The 22,380-nt window shown below is 40.2% G+C and overlaps 3 protein-coding genes across 6 annotated transcripts; 2 read left to right on the forward strand and 1 right to left on the reverse strand.

Moving 5' to 3' along the window:
* Nucleotides 1-1,459: 1,459 nt before the first annotated feature.
* On the forward strand, nt 1,460-10,740 carry LOC103718123 (dual specificity tyrosine-phosphorylation-regulated kinase 4-like). 4 transcript variants are annotated; one of them, XR_001880026.3, is made up of 8 exons: nt 1,460-1,859; nt 2,021-2,683; nt 3,173-3,494; nt 3,588-3,867; nt 5,759-5,866; nt 6,420-6,698; nt 7,986-8,146; nt 10,147-10,740. XR_001880026.3 is itself a non-coding variant. In XM_008806798.3 (8 exons), exons 1-8 carry the CDS (start codon nt 1,592-1,594, stop codon nt 10,321-10,323), a joined length of 2,241 nt encoding a protein of 746 aa, XP_008805020.2. In that variant the 5' UTR covers nt 1,461-1,591; the 3' UTR covers nt 10,324-10,701. The 4 variants fall into 4 exon arrangements, 3 of the variants coding, with proteins under 3 accessions (XP_008805020.2, XP_026664658.1, XP_026664659.1); XM_008806798.3 differs by having other exon boundaries at nt 1,461-1,859; nt 8,003-8,146; nt 10,147-10,701; XM_026808857.2 differs by lacking the exons at nt 1,460-1,859; nt 2,021-2,683; nt 3,173-3,494; nt 3,588-3,867 and adding an exon at nt 4,089-4,252 and having other exon boundaries at nt 8,003-8,146; nt 10,147-10,701.
* A 455-nt stretch (nt 10,741-11,195) lies between these two features.
* LOC103718124 (pentatricopeptide repeat-containing protein At5g39980, chloroplastic) lies at nt 11,196-13,708 on the forward strand. The gene has a single exon (XM_008806799.3). It carries the CDS (start codon nt 11,451-11,453, stop codon nt 13,452-13,454), a length of 2,004 nt encoding a protein of 667 aa, XP_008805021.2. The 5' UTR covers nt 11,196-11,450; the 3' UTR covers nt 13,455-13,708.
* Nucleotides 13,709-16,840: 3,132 nt separating this feature from the next.
* On the reverse strand, nt 16,841-21,975 carry LOC103718125 (probable ubiquitin-conjugating enzyme E2 C). Its single transcript, XM_008806800.3, has 6 exons — nt 21,807-21,975; nt 21,669-21,696; nt 18,120-18,347; nt 17,938-18,001; nt 17,790-17,849; nt 16,841-17,325 (listed from the first exon to the last, which is right to left on the reverse strand). The coding sequence occupies exons 1-6, from the start codon at nt 21,917-21,919 to the stop codon at nt 17,267-17,269; spliced, it is 552 nt and encodes a 183-aa protein (XP_008805022.1). The 5' UTR covers nt 21,920-21,975; the 3' UTR covers nt 16,841-17,266.
* Between the last annotated feature and the right edge of the window lie 405 nt (nt 21,976-22,380).

Consider the following 22,380-nt stretch of genomic DNA (forward strand, 5'->3'; position numbering starts at 1 on the left):
ACCTCAATGCTTTTGTAACCATTATATTTTTTTTCTTCTGTTTTAATATTTTAAATTTAAATATTAATACCTGCTACATTATTATTCTTTTTATTATCGCTGTTATTGTTATTAATATTTTTATTATTTTTTTGAAACCTAATAATGAGTATGTGCTTAGTTAATATTTTTTTCCGTGCAGACGGTATCTCTCCACTATAATTTTTCAAATAAAATAATATAATAAAAACATTAATTTTTGTTATTATCTACAAAGCTATTTTTATTTTCTCAGCATTATCTATAATTACATAAGAAGCAATATTAATGATTATAGTCCCCTATCTCAACTTCCACATAGTAAATCTTTTTCATTATTATTCATTAATTTATGAAAACAGAAAGATAATTGATGTATATTTTTATTAAAAAATGAAATGTATAAAATTTAATGTATAGCTCGCAATAACTTATGTGTAAAACTGGTTATAAGAGGTTTTTTTTTGGCACATCGGCAGCTCACACTCTACGAATGTGAATACGGCTAACAAAATCTGAAAACAAGAAAGCAGAAAAGGAACTCAGCACTGTCTCATGCTCTCTCCAGGCAAGACCTCAAGAATAATGCGTCGCATAGGAAGCAACCCAATCAGCAGCAGCATTCGTCTCTCCGAAGATATGTGTGGCATGATGGGCATTACATTCCTGCAGTAGTCTACGAATGTTAAGTAGTAGCGGCCTACTCTCGGCTGCACGACCTTGACCCCGAATCCAATCAATGACTGTCGCCGATTCGCTCTCTAGAATAAGCCGGTCCGCTTCTAAACTCCGTCGGGCATAAGAGATACTTTTCCAGGCAGCTCTGAGCTCTGCACATACCACCGAGGAATCGAAGATCCGATGACCCCCCGCCGCCACTAGCTTAGAGTCATGATTTCTGATGACAAAATCTGCGCCTCTGCAATACCCGTCATCGACCATACTGCCATCAAAGTTCATCTTCAAAAAGCCAGAGGTGGGGGTACCAAAGATACGGAGATATATCTGTACGCTACAGAGCAGAAAGAGGGCCCAGATATCCCTGGCCAACTTGGTAGGTGAAATTCAGCAGTACTAATGAACTCCTCTGCATGCAATAATGCTTTGGCCACCACCGCCCTCGGGGGCGAACTTCTTTTTTTTTTTTTTTTGACAAAATCTTGTTTAAGAGTAAGTTAAAACAGTCCCGCCCCCACGGGCGGTGACCGCACCCCAAAAGGTTCCGTTTAAAGCTGCGGGGGAGAAGGAAGAAAAGAGACACGGGGTAGGGGACACGTCTTTCCGCTACCCACCGCTTTGACCCCCCACCCAACAAAAAGATTCGACGAAACCAGACCTCACCACGTGTCACTCCATTCCCTCTCCCTTTCTCCCCTCACGCCACCATCAGCCAGGGGCCCCACCCACTCTCCCCAGTTCCTTTTCTAACCCACAGGGTTGGTGAAGCGCTGCTCCGTCCCCCGCCCCCACGGAGAATCGGATCCCGCTCGTTCCTTCAAAGCATGCGGCCCCGATGGGATCCCGTCCTCCGCTTCGTCTCCCTCCGTCTCCCTCCGTTTGAGTCGCTCCGCCCATGGCCGCCACGCGAGTCGAGGACGTCATGGAGTTCTTGACGGCGCATGGGTTCGCCCACGCCGCCGCAGCCCTCCGCGATGACGTCCGCTCCCTCTCCGGCGCCGCCGCCGCCGACGCCGACGCCCTCGGCCTCGGCCTCGGCCTCCTGCCGCCTCTCAGGATCACCCCCGGAGGTCGCGCAGGAGAGGGCGGTGCCCTTCCGGCGAGCTCGGCCCCCAGCTCCTGCTCCTCCGACGCCTTCCTCAGCCCCGGCTTGTCCCCTTCCGGTAGGAGGGATTCGAAGCCCTTCTTCTCTCTGCCGACTACTTTCTTGTTTTCTTCTCTCTGCCGACTACTTTCTTGTTTTCTTCTCGATTTATCACAAGACGACTTTATTTGATCTTTAATTCTTGATCTCATTGCCAATCTTATGTTTTTTCTTGGACAGAATTGTTGAATCCTTATGGGCTTTGGTCCCCGGGTGGGGCTCAATCATCGGACTCGTCATCGGAGAGGGAGTTTGGGACTGCGCGAGAGTATGTGGAGTCGAATTTATTCAACGATCCCTTCTGGGATGATGACCAGTATGGGGCCTATCTCAATGATCCGTACTTCGTAAAGATGAGCCCGAGCCCTGATGCATGCCGAAGCGAGGATAAGTTTATAATGTCTATAGACGCTGAGGAGAGATTTGGGGAACGAGAAAGATTTGATTTTGGTGCGGGAGATAAGCATGGAGATGGCGTTGGTGTTAGTTGCGAGGGTTGTTCTGAGATTTATATATGTTCTTCTCCTCTTTGCGATTGCTGCAGTGGATTAAGGGAGCGGAATGATGGCAGCCCCATGAAGGGGGTTGGAAACTCGAGTTCGACGATATATGGGCGATATCGGATATTGGATGACCATACAGAGAGACTGGATGAATGCAGGGAAGAAGATAGATTTCAGTTGAAGCGGGTCGATGAGAGGACCAAGGATGCTTTTTCAGAAGGGGATTTGCTTCATGATGCCAGTGGAGTAGAGAGGAAGAAAAGTTTGGAGTTTGGATTAGTGGAGAAGGAATTGCAGATGCTTAACTCATATGCAGGAGGTGCTAGGAGTACTCAAACAAGTGAGCATTTGCTTTGTCTCTTTGATTAGTAGTTACTTGTGGAGTGTTTGCTTTATTTTTGGCAGGGGTGAATTTTTACTTGGGTCCAGTCTACCCGAACATCATTAATGAGTTGATAGAATTTGCAGTTGAGCCTCTTCATAAATCATAATCATGATTGATGAAATATTGTAAATGACAATTTTGTCTGGTTGTTACGTTGATTCCTTGTTAATTGGACACTGAAACTAAATAGAATTCTAACTTAACCACATTCTAATGAGAATGGTACTTTATTTGCAATTTGACTACCCTTAAATGTTATTATATGTTCATCATGGTACATTTTCTGAAATCTTGTTCAGCTTTGATGCCTTAGCTCCTACATTTCTTCCATTCCATGGTAATTTCAAGAATATGTATACTTCTGTTTCATTATATTCATCGTTGATTTGGTGCTGGGTTTTCTTTTCTTGCCCTTCTTGAAATCTTTTTTTCATGTGAGTGCAGATGGTGATTCTGGATATGAGAGAAAAAGCTGTGGGGATTCAAATGACTGTGGTGAAGTACCTATCGTAAATACCATAAGTAATGAGGAGGTGCTAAAAAGAGATCACTGGTTACAACCTTTTCCCGAGAGAGCTTATGAGAATGATGTAGATGATGCCTATGAATTAGGAGAGTCTGAAACACTTGACAGAGGATTTCAGGATTCTAGAGCTGTGGGGGTTGAAGGAGAGGACCATGACACCAGTGATGAGCTTCAGCTGTATAATTCTAATGAGGATGAATTTGAAATATTTGAGTTGAGAATCATACATCGGAAAAACAGGTATAAGAACCAAAATTTTCTGTCAGAATTTCTATACAATTTGATTAATGCATAAAGATATCCTGTGCTCACATGTTAGGCAATCAATTACAGGACGGGTTTTGAAGAAAACAAAGATCTGCCAATTGTTTTGAACTCAGTTATAGCAGGCAGATATTATGTCACTGAATATCTTGGTTCAGCTGCATTCAGCAAGGTAGTCCAGGCACGTGATCTTCATATGGGAATTGATGTGTGTCTTAAAATAATAAAAAATGATAAGGATTTCTTTGATCAAAGTTTGGATGAGATCAAGCTCCTCAAATTTGTGAATAAACATGACCCTGGTGATGAGCACCATATATTGCGCCTCTATGACTACTTCTATCATCAGGTATGTGGTATCATTTCAAGATATAGGTCATCTCTTGCATAATGTTCAAACAGTAGTTTTTTCCCCATCTGTACTGGGATATCTCATGCCCATCTCTTTGTTCAGTACAAATTGAAGTTCTTTTGTCTAATTGATGCTAATCATGGATACTTTTCCTACTTATGAACAACTGTGTGTATAAAATATTTTTTCTTATGTACTTTTGTAGTGAACATATATGTGAAAATAATTGGGAGATTGGCCTATAAAGATCAGATCAAGGATAGTATTCTCCCCCTAAAGAGAGGAATTGGCTGTTTTCCGACAAAAAGAGTCGTATCAAAGTCCTCTATCATTCTGTATGAATCATATAGTTGCGAACTCTAACCTCAAAAGGAGAACCAAGGTACATGGATAAAGTATTTATTATACATCCCCATCCTATTTGTTCCAACCTTATTGGATGCTTCATGCATAAGCTTATTAACAGGCTCTTTCTTAAATCCACTTGAAGATTGATGATCTAATTGAAACAACCCAAAATGATTTTAAATCAACCAAAAGCTCATTCTACCCCTCAGAAGATCAGCCAGCATTTTTATGTTGTGAGTAGCTAGAAAGGGCTGCCCTCTCAACATCTCTCTGTATAAAAAAAAAGAACTAAGAGGGTATCCTTGTTCACATTGAGGTACATCTTATATTTTCTAGAATCATGGTAGAATGTTAAGCGCAAGGAGAGTCACTTTAGCTCTATTCTAACCCCTTAAAATCAACAGAAGCCCTTATGAAACCAACTGATTTTAATTCATGATTCCTACTAAATATAAATCTCAGTGAATTATGTGTTTGTCTAAAGGCACTTCTGTGACGAATCTTAGGCATTTCTTGTTCACTTTATCATGATGCTTTCTGCAATCAACATCAAGCATAGCTGAGATCTTTCTCCAATATCTACTTGGATAGCCGAGATCTTTCTCCAATATCTTACTTGGTTGCACTCATGGGCCACAAAGCAGCAAGGTATCAAAGTTAAAATTTTAGCTTCCAATGAAATCCCTATCTTTCGTCTAGTTTCTTAAATGAGCTCTTACGGCACATAGCTGGCATTATGGAAAATGTGTATTTAACACATTCAATAAGCTAACTGGCATATGGTTCTTGATGCAATTACTACACCCGACTCCTGTTATTAAATGGAAAGAAACTCATTAGACCATAGCTCAGAAGTCATCCCAATAATAAACATTCTGTATCTCGCTATACTCTGTAATCAACATCAGTAAGACCAAGAATTGCTCATAAAAGAAGTGAAAAAAATCAAGCTCAACTGCCTTCATCTTATCCCTCTCAAGCAATGCTTTGCTCTTCTCTTTCTGTGTAATTTTGTAAAACATTGTATGTCATAAAAGCTTCATATAAGCCCTACAGAAAGGGTATATGAACAGCTGCTAATAACAGGGCGCTAATGCGAGCAATCAGTTGGTGGTACTAAGTAGGAAAACATACAAAATCGTAAGAATATTATGGATTCCATAAGCATTGTAGATAATGATGATGGAGGTAATTTCAGCATTTTGATGCTGAATCTATATATCCTGTTTTTCAGATTGATTTTTAATTTGGTGGTTGAGAAGCAATGTTCTTTTCACTAGCTTTTTGAAATCCCTATGCATTTAGTTAATATCTGCTCTTTATATATTTTTAGTTAGGTCATTTTACTGTTAGGATTTTCTGCTGAATTTCATGATTAGATGTGTTTTTTTTCTTGTATTAACTAGTGTACCTGGTGTTTTCTTGGTATTTACATAAATCTATCCTTTCTAATTAAATTGCTTATAGGATTAACAAATGCATCTTCTAAATTCTGATTTGTTGATTATTGTGAAATTCTGACCTCAGAAAAATCCTACAGGAACATCTTTTCATCGTTACTGAATTACTACGAGCAAATCTATATGAACTTCAGAAATATAATCTGGAAACTGGTGGGGAGGTGTATTTCACATTGCCCAGACTACAGGTATGTCTTGCTATTTTTTAATAAAAAAGGTCCGACAAGTGTTTTGAGTCATTAGGGGACTCATGCTAGAATTTTGTGTACTTGGATACCCATAAGACTACCATTGCCCTCACCCAATTACAAATAAAACTAACACATCTGATAGCGTGCCATAATTGGAAATGCCCCCTTTGATCAGCATAACAAATAAAGTGGGTGAAAGAATGGTTCTCTGTACTTGTGTAAAGAAATTTATGATAATCTTTATGCTGACCATTCCACAAGTCAAAACAAACTAAAGCTTTATCACAAAGGCATCAAGTTGTAGTGTAACTTAGAAACGCTTTCTTTCTGTTAACTGTGTCTTGAATCATCTGGTTCATTCTTTATTTTGTTAGAATCATTTCATTGGCTAATGCAGATCTTTAATTTTCTTGTAATGCCACATCTGGTTTTCTATTCCTACAAAAGATTCTTGAAATCATATATTTTACTTACCTATTATTCATTGTTGATAGGAAGACCAAATGCTAAATGATTAACAACTTATATTGAATTTTCTCTTTTCTCTCAGACTATAGCTCGACAATGTTTAGGGGCTCTAGAGTACCTGCATCATTTGAGGATAATTCATTGTGATCTAAAGCCTGAGAATATCCTTATTAAAAGCTACAGCAGATGTGAAATTAAGCTTATTGATCTTGGAAGCAGTTGCTTTCTGACGGACAACCTGTGCCTGTATGTCCAATCTCGTTCTTATAGAGCTCCTGAAGTTATTCTTGGTCTACCTTATGATCAGAAGATTGATGTCTGGTCTCTTGGTTGCATCCTGGCTGAGCTCTACACTGGTGATGTAAGTTCAACTTGATTTTTCATTTCTTAAATTTATAGAGACATGCTGTTGTATTGGATATTGGTAACGATGTCATATATATGTAAACATCAGGTATCATACTTGATTGGAATAATCACTTTGGCAAAAGAGTTCTTTTCATCCTTTTCTTGTAACTGCTTCGATTGACAATGCCATTCAGAAAATGGAATTATCTTTTTACAGCAGCATATAAAATTGATCACATGATTGAAAGTTACATCCTTTTCTTTGAAAAATAGTCTTATGACAGCTTCAAGATCTTCAACAGGGAAACTTGGGATTTTGTATTGCTTCCTACTAGAGAAGTTCGGATCAACTACAAATTGGTCTACAGTGTCAAGTGTCTCTGTGATGACCTTCTGAACTACACCGTAGATTGATTAGTTGCTCGTGACTTCAATCAAGAGTGTCATTGACTTTGTTAAAAGCTTCACTCCATTGCTCAACATAATAGTATTGGTGAATTCTTTATGTCGTTATCATTTATATCTGACCTTTCTATCGTTATATAACATAGATTAATATTATTGGTGTTAAATGTCTGACCAACCTGGGTTTGCCAGGGCTATTTTTGAGTAAGCCTATGCCTGGCCTGAAAATTGATAGGTTCTTAAAATATCGGTCTGGCCCGGCCTGATGGGCTGAAAATGAGTTCCCAGGTGGCCCATGCCAAGTCTACATAATACCAACGAATATTACTATGTATAACACCATTATGTTGCCAGAAATTTTTAACTGCAAAGAAGCTTGAGAATTATAACAATATAGCAGGTCAGGATTAATGTTTCAGCGGAAGAAGCTGTAGGGTTTCTCTGTTGTAGCTTTTGTGGCCCATCCATTCGTCACATTCTGACAAGTGACTTAAAGGCATTATCCTTCTTATTACCAGTTGTCCCCTTTTCCCTGGAAGCTTATCCTTATCGGTGCAAAGATTTGTAAGTTCACGAAACAAATTCACTTAACATGCTCAGGATATGGTTAAGAGATCGTCAACCAACAAGTTGTTAGGATTGGCAACTGCTAGTATAAACTCGTTTACAGCTTTATTCAATCATATATGTTGTATTTAACTCATCCATATGTTTTCCCCCTTCAATAGCTTTTCTTAATGTATCAGCTTAAAAACAAGTTTTATCTATTAAGCATGTGTAGATATGTATGAATGTACGTTCGTATGCACGTACGTACGTATGTATATATTATTTTCTATAATCTATGAGAATTTTTCAAAATTTCTTTACGTGCTAGCTGATTACGAGTTATAAGGTCTGCTGCCATGACAGGTGCTGTTTCCAAATGATTCAGTGGTCATGATGCTGGCTCGCATGATTGGGATTCTTGGTCCAATTGACATGGAGATGCTTGTAATGGGCCAGGAAACACACAAGTACTTCACAGATGATTATGATATTTATCACAGAAATGAGGTTTGTCTCACATTTCTCATTCTTAAGTTCAATATAAAGCCTGTCTAGTCATTTACTCCTAAACTTAAACAAGAATTCATTTGGTTGTTTTGTTAACCTTTCCAAACTCAGATATATGATATAAGGCTTGTCTGTTATAATTTTGTTTTCTCAATGTTAATATGTTCTTGTATATAGAAACCTTCTTTTCTATAGCTACCTAGTAATTCTAAAATGGAAAATAGAATATTCTTACATAAGTTGCATAGAAAGACAACAAGAATTCTTTTGATCCTTTAGTTAATCTTTCCAATCTCAAATTTATGATATAAGGCTTGTTGGTTATAATTTTGTCTTCTCAATGTTTATATGTTCTTGTACGTAGAAAACTCTCTTTACTATAGCTACCTAGTATTTTTAAAATGGAAAAAAGAATATTCTTAGATAAGTCACATTGAAAGATGACAAGAATTTATTTTATCATTTGGTTAATCTTTCCAAGCTCAAATATATGATATAAGGCTTGTTATTATAATTTTGTTTACTCAGTGTCTGTACGTCTTTGTATCTAGAAACTCTTTTTACTATAGCTACCTAGTAATTTCAAAATGGCAAACAGAATATTCTTACATGTCACATTGAAATATGCCACCAGAATCATACATTATATCTATGTTTCACTTAGGACTAGTGTTTTGTTTCTATCCACGATGAACAAACTCCTTTTGAACCGAGAGTATCTTTTCCTATGGCCAGTGCTGCGTTATTCACTGCAACATGTTATGGTGAGCTTGATTGCGTTCAATGAAGTGCCAATGCTAATTTGAACCTCCCGTAATTAAAGGTTCTTAGACTCTAAGATAGTATTAGCACATGCAGATGAGACCCAAATTGTGGATACTAATCACCTCCTATTACCTATGACATACGGATGCTCTCCAAGGGATTCACTAATTCGGGATTTTGGTTCATAGACGTCTATTAGTTTGAACTAGAACTCCATTTTTCAGAGAAGAGGATCAGTTCAAAGTAACTCAAAAGAAAAGGAATACATGCAACCTGTTGAAAGGTACATATGTTGGTAATGAGCATGGTTAGATGAATTTTGTGCAACATCTAATTGCATGGAAAAGATCTTAGTGCAATAATAAGATTGCTTCATTATGATCTAGGTATCACAAATTCAATATATGGAATTAGCCTCACTGTATGTGGGGCTAAGGCTGCGTACACCTGATCTTCCTTAGACCCCCTGGTGGCGGGAACTTCGTGCGCTAGGATGTCCTTTATATAATTGCATTGAAAAGGTGAACTAAGAAAATAAGAATCCTCGATCCGTCTATTTAGGGCACTTTTTAGTGGATCTTGTTTATCCCTGCGTTAGTCTTCTCATTGGCTAGTTTCTTAAATCCTTCTTGTTACTTCAATGCAAGTCCTTCTTGAAGGAAGAATAGCTAGTAGAAGTAATGTGCATGATTGACAACTTAATAATATTTTGTAGAAAATTTACTGGATTTATTATAAAAATTGTCCCATCAATAGCCATATATCATATGATTTCTAGATAATTTCCTTTTCAACTTGCAAACTTGGAGCCATATAGTGAATTTAAGCCATTTGTGCTGTAATATATCACATAAAAAGAAAGAAGAAATCTTGGGAATAATTGGGACGAATTATTATGTAAGGAGTCTGATATAATCTTTATTACATTAAGAATAATCGACAGGATCAATGTAGTGCCATGGGGAAGTATGTTGAATTATGACATAGTTACCCTGTATTCTGGTTTTCCTTAAAATGTCTAGCAAGATTTGATTCCATCTGAATGATATCATATCTGCCTTTGCACTTGCTGGTTACTTGGGCGATCACAGTGTATATCCAAATCTTGTATTAAAAGAAAGAAAAGGGTTGAATGATTATAACGTGCCATCAAGTGTTATGGTGTTAAAAGTTTTGAAAATATATTAGACTATTGAAAAATAACTATTTTATTTTTTTTCTGTGTATATCCTCAGGAAACAGATCAGGTAGAGTATTTAATACCTGAGAAGTCCACATTGGCACATCATTTGCAAGTTTCAGATACAAAATTTCTCGATTTCCTTTCATATTTGCTCCAAATAAATCCTAGGAGGCGGCCCACAGCAAGACAAGCATTGCGACATCCATGGCTCTCCTTTTCATATAAGTAAAGCTGCATCAGAAGTTTCATTGCTGCCCCTAATTGTTGGTAAAAAAAAAAAATGGCGAACGCCGCACCACCTTGTTTGGATCTCCGCCGTAATGCGAAGGCATTCTCACCATCTACAGGTTCAGTCACCGTTGTTTGTTTGCTATTTCTGCATCACAAACTTACTGAGTGAATTTCTTTATAAAAAATAGAAAAAAATTATACCGAGTGAATCGATTCATACATGTAACCAGGCATGTAAATATCAAAAAATTATGTTCTGTATATAGTCGAGTTCAAGTTTCATGCGTGCAATTTTTGGGGCTGGAAATGCTGTTCGGCTCCAAGTTTTCAGCCGGTGAGTTGATTAGTGAGCTACATCCTTGTCCTTTTTTGGGCCCGAGTGTTATCCTTGTTGCAATTAATCCAGTATGTATTATACTTGGCTCGAGAGCTGGTGATTGATGCTGAGTTGCCGGTGGAAAGCTTTTTGTTTCTGAACTCCAATACGGCAGTTGATACATTTTAAGATGCGTGGAGGATAGAAATGTTACCTTTTATTTGCTTAGATGGAAGTTTTGAAAGGAAAAAAAAAACTAAAATGAACAGGATAGGTAGATAATCAGCAAATATGGTAAAAATAAACTTAAAACTTTGGCATATCGTACCGTTTCGAACCGAATGGTACGGAGTGTATTATACTGTATTGGTTATCGGTATTCGGTACGGATGGCTGATCGATGCTTGGTATAAAAAAATAAAATTTCGTATTATATCATATCGATATTGTGGTACTGAAATAATAAATCTTGTTTGAAATAATATTTTAAAATTTATTATTATAATAAAAATTTATTATAAGAATTTGATAAGTTGGCTCATAGATATTTCAACGTTCATCAGTTCATCGACAATTCCCACCTGGATTTAGTCATATCCTAAAAGATATTTTTTACCTCGTCTCCTGATAAAAATTGTGTGACGAATAAGGCTGAATAAGCGGAGATCAATCGGATTGCATTTCAGTGTATTTACGAATCACAAAGGATCAGAGTACAACGCGAAAAGCCATCGGAAGTTGGTAAGGGAAAAGGGAGAAGACGGCCGCCAGAAGAAGCTCAGCAGCATTCCAAAGAGCATACTTCCCGGATGCCGGACAAGGCAACGGCTATTCTCCTTCCCCAACCTACCTCCTTCCTCTCCTCTCCTTGTCACCCTTCGTCGCGCCCAGTTAAACCAACCCTCACCTGGAACTCCATCGTCGCCGCTTCCACCCATCCCATTCTCTCCTCCACAGGCGGCGGTCGTGGTGGCGGCAGAGACGTATGGAGGAGAACTCCACGGAACCAGCATTATGTGGACCGGAGCGTCGACATGGACGCGCTGCTCTTGGCTCTGAGCCAGACCACCACCCCCGAAGAGCTCCACGCCGTGATGTCTCCTTATCTTGGCACCCCCGACGGCCGCCACCAGCTCTCCCCTCGCTTCATGGTCTCCCTCCTCTCCCGCGAACCCGACTGGCGCCGCTCCCTCGCCCTCCTCGACTGGATGCTCGATGTCGCCTCCTACCCGCCTTCCATCTTCGCCTTCAACGTCGTCCTCCGCAATGCCCTTCGCGCCCGCCAATTCACCCTCGCCCTCGGCCTCCTCCACGAGATGCGCCTCTCCCTCTCCCTCTCCCCCGACGCCGTCACCTACTCCACCCTCGTCTCCGCCCTCGGCCAGGCCGGCCACCTCGACGCCGCCCTCTCCCTCCTTCCCCTCCTCGACGCCGACGGCGTCTCCCCCGACCTACCCCTCCTTACCACCCTCATCGACCTCGCCCGCAAGCTCGGCGACCACTCCAAGGCCCTCTCCCTCTTCTCCCGCCTACGCCGCGCCCGCGTCCCCCCCGATCTGATCGCCTTCAACTCCGCCCTCGCCGCCTTCGCCTCCGCCGGCCTCCTCCGCGACGCCCGCCGCCTCCTGTTCGACGAAATGCCCGCCGCCGGGGTCGCCCCGGACGCCGTCTCCTACTCCACCCTCCTCGCCGCCCTCGTCCGCCGCCGCCGCTATCTCGAGGCCCTCTCCCTCTTCAGCGACATGCGCGCCCGCCGATCGCCCCTGGACCTCACCACCTGCAACGTCATGCTCGACGCCTACGGCCAGCTCGACATGGCCCGCGAGGCCGACCGCCTCTTCTGGAGCATGGGCCGCCTCGGCCTTCCCCCCAGCGTCGTCTCCTACAACACCATGCTCCGGGTCTACGGCGACGCTGAGCTCTTCGGCGAGGCCATCCACCTCTTCCGCCTCATGCAGCGCAAGGAGATCGAGCAGAACGTGGTCACCTACAACACCATGATCCGAATCTACGGCAAGTCCCTCGAGCACGAGAAAGCCGGCAACTTGGTGCAGGAGATGCAGCGGAAAGGAATCCACCCCAACGCCATCACCTACTCCACCATCATCTCCATCTGGGGACGCGCCGGGAAGCTCTTCCGCGCCGCGAAGCTCTTCCAGAAGCTGAGGAGCTCCGGCGTCGAAATCGACCCAGTGCTCTACCAGACCATGATCGCGGTGTACGAGAGGGCCGGCCTCGTGGGGCACGCCAAGCGTTTGCTTCACGACCTCAAACACCCCGAAAACATTCCTAAAGGTACCGCAATCAAGATTCTCGCCAGTGCTGGTCGGGTGGAGGAGGCGGCGTGGGTATTCCGACAGGCGGTAGGTGCGGGGGAGGTGAAGGACATATCGGTGTTCCGGTCCATGATGGATTTGTTCTCGAGGAACCGGAAGCACAAGAATGTCATAGAGGTGTTCGAGAAAATGAGAGGGCAGGGTTACTTCCCGGACTCGGAGATGATCGCCATCATCCTAAATGCTTATGGAAAGCTTCAGGAATTCGACAGGGCCGCCGCCCTCTATCAGGAGATGCAGGAAGAAGGGTGTGTTTTCACGGATAGGGTGCACTTCCAGATGCTCAGCCTCTTGGGGGGACGGAGAGATTTCAAGGGGTTGGAGGCATTGCTTGAGAGGCTCCGCGATGACCCGGACATTGACAAGAAGGAGTTGCATCTCGTGGCGGCTGGCATCTATGAGAGAGCGAACAAGCTTGATGAAGCATCTAAAATCATTGCCCAGATAAAAAATTCAAACGCCGTTGCTTTTATTTGATAGGATGTAAGAATCATTCTTTTGGTTATCACAGTAGTTGGAACCCAAAGTCGCCGATATCAATGAAATGTCCAATGACTTCACCAACTGTACAATTTTCCGGACATTTTACTGATAGGATAGGCTTTTGTAGATTGCCCAAATCTGATTGTGTAAGATAATCAAATCCCATCTTCCTCTGTTGTTGCAATTATCATTTTTTTTTTCAAAAAAGAAACAGCTTAGGCTATATTATGCTGCATGCTTCTCAGTTAGACTACTTGTATGCCATGGATTGTGTACATGATGTATATTGATCATAGCAGAACTGATGCAAATCTTCTGAATATTGTGGATTGATTCTAGCTATCAGTTGGTGGTAGCTTTGCTGCCTCCTTAATCAGCAAAAAAAATAAAAAAAGAAAGGATTCCAGCTATCAGTTTTTATTAAGGCCTAATCTTTGTAGATTGCATATATATTGTCTTCAGGTACCAACTTAGATGGCACGCGTTAAACCTTCATTGCATGCTTGCTTGTTTGCAGAGCACTACATGCTGCATTTCCTGTTTAATCTGGTCGTCGACGTGCATATATATATAACCAATGGTCTGTATGGTTTGCTGTACTAGTCGGCATTGGTGCATGTCAACTGTATCGTACTGTATCGATATCGAACAGATATATGGTATAGAGGATGTATCGAATATTGGTATACCGAACCAGTCTCATAGTGGGTCCGCTGACACACAATTATAAGATGGTACTGGTTTGAGGTTTGATATCGAGACGGTGAATTTTGTACACTTTTCTGGTAAGAAGCCACCTCTTTGCAGCATTTCCCTCTTTAATCTAATTCTTTCTGATATCAGTTACACCAGGGCATTTAACTAAATGTAAAAAAGAATTGTATTGAATGTGGAATCTGGAGAGAATCCAATCTTATTCTTGCATATGCAAAGAAGTTGTTTTTATTTTTCAAACCCGTGATATATAGGTTGATATATAGGTCGTAGTGAAGTAACCAACCAACCTTACCGTTGGATCAAGACTTGCCTTCTACCCTAATGCAAAAAGATTAATTAATTAGTGAAAATACTTTTCTGCAAAGGATTGTTTCAGCTTATTTCCTTCTTGTTTCTTGCCCTCCATGCTGAAAGATACATATTGCCTTGGACACGCACAGATACTCAGTTTTTTATGATCTGTATCAAGCACAATCATTTTCCATGATTTTATCAACTACAAGAAAATCGATTGATCAGTTGGTGCCAGGCTATGAGTAGTAGTTGTCTTCAACTGTTAGGAAGGCTCTTCAGGACTTTGCTTGGGCTTAAGATTTAGTGTAAAGATTTGTGATTCTTTGTGGTTGTATAGTTGTCAGAAGGATTGCTCGTGTTGGAAGGGCAGGAGGGCGCCACCATTTTGTCTTGGCAGACCACCATGGAAGCCCACTGTTTGGGAGAAAAACAATAAGAAGCAAAACAGTAATAGTAGGGACACCAAACAGGAGGGAACTCTGGCATCCTGAAACAACTTAAGAGAATTGAAAAATCTCTAGTAATAAACTGGCGCATCATGCTATTACTCTAGAAAAATTTTACTCCAATAATCCATACTTTTTGCAGTTTGGGTGATTTAAAGTTCCCAGAAATATTTTCTGATCCCATAGATCTCTCATTCCTTTGTTCAAGCGAGCCAAAATCGTCCACCACCACAAGCACCATCATACTCCATACCGACCACCACACAATCACCACCACTATCTTGCCATCAACACAATTACCACAGCCGCCGCCACCACCAGAGTTAGTATGGCCACCGCCGCCACCAGTACTACCACCACTGACATCACAATCACCACCATCGCGACTGCTATCATCACCAATATCATTATGAATACCACCACCGGTTGTCACCCACCACCATCGGCCATCATCTTGACCACCACCAGCGGCTGTCGCCATGGCATCCACCACCACTGCTCGCCATCATCAAGACCACCATCACGATCACTAGCACCATCACCACTACCAACATCGATCAGCACCATGACCACCACAGGGAGGGAAGCAGGATCCGGATATGGCTTTTGTTTCGATTCTTGCTATCCTCTTTTCTCCTTTTACTCCTGTTTGCATGGGTTTTGGACTTTTGTGGTGGGGGTGGAGTGATACTTCAGCGCCAAAGCCTAGTGAGATTCTGCATTAGCTTGCTTAGCAGGGCAGCAAAACAGTGAGGTGGATGCCTGCCTCTTATTCTACCTCTCTCTCTCTCTGTTGGTCTGTCCCTTCTTCTTAGTTTGCTATTTTTCATGATAGTGTTTTTGCCATCAATATTCATGCAAAGCTATTAAAGCTTGCTGGTCAGCAAAGTTAGAAATACGAATGGTGATCACATTTTATCATTGTGGGGTGAAGCAGAAGTTGCTGATGGAACGAACGCAGCAAAATTGTGGAAGATGTGAGCAGGAAATAGCAGAGCTCATCCATTAACACGATAATAAATATGGTGAAATTGTTAAAGCAGGATTTACCAGAGTTTTCCGGTTTACGAGTTTTATAGTTTTATTTGACCAACTATTTTGATTAGTTATAGAGTTTGGGTGACATGGGCATGCTTTGAGAGGCCTTCAAATAGATTGTATGGTGTGAGTTTGATAAAAGAGGAAAGATAATTCATGCGCACAACATCACGGACCATGCGTGGACAAGTCTGGGCATCCAGCCAATCCAGAAGCTCAATGTAGCTACCTCTAGATGCCAAATTACCCAACGGAAATAATACTATTTGCGATGATGTTAACTAATACCTCTTTCAATATAATAAGAACTGATAACTTGTATATTGTGCGAAAACGTGCTGACAAAATAAATAAGTAGATAGACGAATGGATGAACAAATGAAGAATACTCGAGTGACAACATGTTTCACCTGCATTTAGTTTCTAATAATTAAATTGCAGCTGTTTGACTGCAGAATCCGGTGTTGAGGTCGGTCTCAATTCGCCTCAACCGACTGCAGAATCTAGCAATGCTTGTCCTTTGATGTCGCCAGAACTTTCCGCTGCAGATGTGCGCGCAGGATCTTCATGTTTGACAACTATGGCATTAGTAGTGTTGGCTTGATCAACTGGTGGTGGAAGCTACCATGAGGATGGACTTTGTTGGCTTCATAGTATGACCAAGATTTACTGTTTTAGGTCAATATACTAGCTCACCTGGACAGAGTCCTGGCTTTTAAACATTTGCTCCATACTGGTATATTCTGCTCATTCTTGAGGTATAATTCAGATGCAGGAGGAAAGAAACCCAGTTTTTTAGCTTTTACGAGCAGACAGATACAGGACACGGCATGAAATTTTCAGTAAATGAAAACAGGATAGACTGATTTCAAATTCAGAAAAAAAATGTGCAAGCAAAGACAAATGTGTTATTCATGGATGCAATGCATAATTTTGCTTGATGCTGTTTGTCTGAAATTTTAACAAAAGACGACCTACTACAATTATACAAAGATGCACACTAGAAGAATCTAACAAGAATATGTACATCTTCACAAGAATACGTTCGATCATAAATGCTGCAATATAGCTAATAACCAATACCATCATCTTGCTTTTTCCCCTGAGTTGTACATTATCTGACTCAAGGATAAGGAGAGAGGCGTCCAGTTTCCCTGCTTGGCTATACACAAAATGAGGCTTCTAAACTTTACAGAGAGAAATACATGTATACAGTGTCCCTGCCAGAAGATTGTCATAGAGCTCATCTTCCAAACACAATGCTCAATTTTATGCAGTCTTCATTAAGCATTTTTGAAGAAAGTATGCAACTCAACTTTCTAATGCTTCAGCAGCATCCATGTAATGCTTGTGAACCATTTTTCTGTAATCTGCAAGGCCAACAAAACCATCATATTTAGGATACATGAACCAAAGGCCTTAGGAAGCAAGTGCCAAAAATGCCGGCGTTGAAATTGGTCGTAGTCCATGAAGTTCAAGGAGAATATAGTGCAAACTGATGATGCTTGGAATCAATCTATAGGTTATAAACTTCCAATTGCAAGCATCAAACCAGAGAACTATCAGGGGTGCATTTAGCCAAACCAGCCAAATAAAAAGGAGCTTTGGGTCATGATGACCGCTGCCTTCTAGGAGACAAGCTGAGTCAACTCTAGAAGGTAACCAAATAATGGACGTGTCAAAAGGGAAAAAATCCTCAGTGTCCAATAGCAACTTCTCCCAGACCAAACACAACAGCACACCACCGGTGCAATTTACTTGTATTAAAAATAATACCAAACTTGAAGATGCATAAAATAAACAAGTGGAAATTAATAAAGATAGAAAATTGCACCTTCTTGGTTGCTCCACAGTGTTGCAGCATAGCTATTGAGAGGACTTTCATTATTGGGTTCTGCATCAAATCAGTCACAATTAAGCTTGAGATGCAACTGGCTGAATATGAAACTTACAACCCATAACATGCTACAGAAAGAGCCAACCTCCTAACAAGCTCTGAATGGACAACAAGATTGTTCTGCAATCATATGCTGAAGACCACATATCCTAGGGCACAATACAGAGATTGTACCGGTAAAATACAGAAGGCTGCATCAGTTCTAATATAGTAAATAAAATTAAACAGCCTAGTGCCTACCCTTTAATCGATCAGGCTGCGAAGTACCTGGAGGATGTCTAAACAAATATTGCCATAATGATCGACGTTTGGATGGAAGCATGGAGTCTCAAACTTAACCTGGGGAGGCTTAAAAGGGTAGTCATATGGAAAGCGCAACGAAAGCTTGTAGGATAAACCTTCATATGGAGTTCCTTTGCCTCCTTCAATAGTACCAACCCAAGAGAAGATGTTTTCGCCTTCAGGAAAGGCTGATACTCCAACATCTCCACTCATCTGTGATACACAGAGAAATAAGAAAGGACGAAGGAAAAGAAACAACCAGTAATCCAACTGCAGGTAAAGGAAATACACATATCAAATGATTTGCAAATGAATTAGTAGACAGCAGCGTATGCATCCACACAAAAGACTTTCTAGTTCAAAATATTTACCCAAACAACAGCAATTTGTTACTGCATAATCTTATTTATGAGAGGTAACAATGCAACATGGTTCTGCCAAGGGAAGAGAGAGAATAAAGTGAGGAAACCTTAACCTTAATCAACAAATATCGTCACATCTATTTGGGGTCAGATTTGTAAAACTTCAATCATCATCTGCTCCTAATAAGTGAGTCTTCTCTACCTAGGTCAGTACTCAGTACACCACTTCCATCCCCACTGCACGATAAGGATATTTATGATTATTTAGCACAAAGAATCTCTCTCTCTTAACAGAAATTTTATCAACTGTTTCACATTCTTTTTTTTTTCTCACAAGGGGGTTTTGCAAGGACCCTTCCAGTAAAATTGAACAACTGATAACTCATCTCACACATGCAGTACTATTGGTCCCTCATCAATTAAAATTAGTAGCCATTGGTCCCTCATCAATTAAAATTAGTAGCCATTGGTCCCTCATCAACTAAAATTAGTAGCAATTGGTCCCCCGTGAATTAAAATTAGTAGCACAAGGGAAATAATGAATACATGGAAATTTACTTCTATCTTCATCTAATTCAAAGCCATTATATAGTCTGGAAACTTGTTAGCCCCCCTCCGCATGTGCTTGATTGTCCACCAAAAGTCCAATCTACTCAGAATCTCTCTTCCATGGAAATAAGGTTTGGGAGGAAGATTCTTTCTCTTTACAGCACAACCATATCTAAGCTAAAATGGAAATTTTTGACAGAATGATCAGATGAAATTAAGTAGCACATGTCAGTTTAAAAGAATGTCTGTACTTTTCTACTGCAATTTTCTTTTTCATTTTTTTAATTTTCTCCATCATATCAGCATTGCTTATGGATGATTTGAGCACTGGACAGAATGGAAACATCAGTCCCATAAAGGTTTTGTAATTTCTTTCTTGCAACATTTGGTTGAGAAAATCTGCCCAAGAGGGGAGATGTAGTTTTACGTAGAAGCACTAATGAAGAGTGGTTCATGCCTAAAGCTATCGATCGGCAAGTGTTGTATACGTAGTTTCAGGTTGACAACCACCAAAATTTTATACAAGATGATGCAGAAACATAAAAGTGTGATCCAAAATTTCAACTTCACTCTGTCAGATGATAATCCCAGAGAATTAAATATTAACCTCTTCAAACCTGTCAAGGGGAAGTTTACTCATAGTTGCTCACTGTTTGGTAAGATCTTGATGGGAATGCCATCAGTCTGCAAACAAACTTAGGGATTAGAAAATGAATATTAACAAAGACAGATAGGGTCGACATTCAAGCAATCCAAAATAATTCCTTTACGTAGCCATGTAGGTCTCATCAAGAATTTAATTTATTAGGCTTCTAATTTCCACCCCATATCCGATGCACTACTCTGCATTTAATTTCGAGGATAGATCTTAAGAGGATAGTCACAGCATTACTAGCCTGAACTCAAAAATTTTTAACGCCTACATAACCCTCCCTGTCTGATTGTATCCAAGAGGGATCTTTGGCAGCAACAATTCCTCAGAAGTGCCCACAGTAAGTAGGTCTCTTCCATTTTATGATACTTTAAAGACTTGTTCCATGGTTTGCAAACAGTAGACCTCCCAATTAAATTTAATTCATGTTCTCCACTCAATCTTTTGACAGAATAGTTCTAAAACAGCTTTTCAATTTCTTCCATAGGAGACAAAGGGACTTTGAAACAACCCAACCAATAGAGACAAGAGATTAGAGAACAGATTAACTCAATATGCCTCTTCATATCAAGGATGGTCACCTTTCAACAGATTTAGGATGGCTTTATCCATTCTTGAATTGTTCCTTCAAGAAGCAACAAGCTCTAACAAAATCAGGCTTTAGAATCTCTTGATTAGAAATTCCACTGAAGAAGCTTCAGCATTTACAATAGATCTACAATCTCCATTTTTACAGGGCATAAGTAAATGAAACATGGGTAATTATCATATACATTCCATGCTTAATTGGATTAATAAGCCCTTTCATCAGAATAACTCCCAAAAGAAGTGATATACCTTCAATCCCTATTATGAAGGAGATTGTTGTCTCCATGGATTCAAATACTGATGAAATGGGATAGTATCACTGATACCCTACCATTCTGGCCATTCCATTTGAAACTGGCTGGTACTGACAAGTACCAAAGCATGTCTCAGATGGTACCAGTCCTGAATCAGTTGTCCCGGTAAAAACAGACATGTACAACTGGTACCAAGCTCGGTTCTGCCAATACCAAGGCCAGCCCGCACAACAATTTTTCTAAAAAAAAAGTGGGGTCCATGCTAGCTTCCCTCTTTAGCATTCTCGTGAGGATTGGGAGGCCACTCTAAGCCTTTTTTGACCAGAGAAAGTGAAGGGAAAGGAGGGAGGAAGATTTATGTCATTTAAGTCTCTCCCAGTACTACGTCCCAAAATTTCTATAATATATTTCCAAATCAAGTAGCCCATGGGTGGCAATCATATAATTTAGAAAAATCCTACAACAATCAGTGCTTTACTTATATGAGAGCTGACAGGTTTTTGAGATGGGTAACTTAATAGTTAAGTAGAGAATTCAAGGAAAGGATGTAATGCAACTTTAATCATCCTTTAATACGTGGCACATTGTTAGCCAGCTTAAATTATAAGAGAGAAACAATTGTGTAGAACACCAGAAATCATAAAGAGATAAAGAAAACAGAAGAATTAAAAAAAATAAAATCAGAATCTTCCCTCCAGCAGATAGCTGGAGTCTGAAACTTCACAATTAATTTCCATAATGATCTGATCAACCTTACGATGTGACAATTAACCCTACCAAAATAAAAGAACCCCATTTCAACTCAAATTTCAAACACCCTAGTAAAGACGATCCCATCTATAAAAGAAAGGTAGAAAAGAGAAATCCGATTTTCCCCAAGTTGGGATGCTCGAAAGAGCGATATCCCAAACTCATCTCAAACAAGTAATCCATGGACCGCCAGAGAATGCTATTATAATCGAGAAACCTAAGCCTAGGAAAAATTTCAGAGAAAACAGCCATAATATCTTCCGAACATATTTGTTGCTCATCGCAAGAAGGAGATGAAAAACCTCCAATATTCTTCTTTTTCAATCCGAAAAGATAAAAATAATAGAAAATTAGGGGAAGGGCAAGAAGCGGAACACACCATGAGAGACATCAACTCCTTCTGGAGCCTGCAAGAAAGAAGAGAGCCAGTCAAAAATCGGATCAGAACCCAAGAAAGAGAGAGGAGACATCCAAAAAGCAAGAAAGATCGAAGAATGAAAAGTGGCGCGATCCGAACCTCCGGGACACCGAAGTGGTGTCGACAGGATTGGGCGGCGCCTTGGGTTGCTTCGAAGACGGCGCCGGAGAGGGCAGCGCGGCGGAGGCGTTGTCCACATTCCGGACCTCCATCCCTTCCAAGAATCCAATCCCCCTCGATCGCCCCCTTTCTCTCTCTTTAATGGTTATGGGACTATTTGTCGCTAACTAAATTTATTATTTAGCGAATCAGGAGTGTATTTTATTCATTGTGGATTTTTTTTTTTTTTTTTTTTGCATGAACATGGCCTTAGATGTCATATGAATATCTTTTTAAAATTAATATTTTGTTTAAAATATTTTTAATGAATAAATATGTAAAAAAAATAATTGTGATAAAAAAATAATTTCAAAATTTTATTTTATTTTTTTAATTAAAATAAATGTGGTTTTTTATTAATAAAAAAATCATTATATTAGAATGATTTGTGAAAAACAGTATTTTATAAAAATATAAAAATAAATATAAATTTAAAATAATATCACGCATATTTAAATTTTTAAAAAGATATTTATTAAAAAAAATATTTTTTATGAAAAATTTATATAATCAA

Source organism: Phoenix dactylifera, chromosome 12, assembly GCF_009389715.1.
Source record: "Phoenix dactylifera cultivar Barhee BC4 chromosome 12, palm_55x_up_171113_PBpolish2nd_filt_p, whole genome shotgun sequence".
NCBI lineage: Eukaryota > Viridiplantae > Streptophyta > Magnoliopsida > Arecales > Arecaceae > Phoenix > Phoenix dactylifera.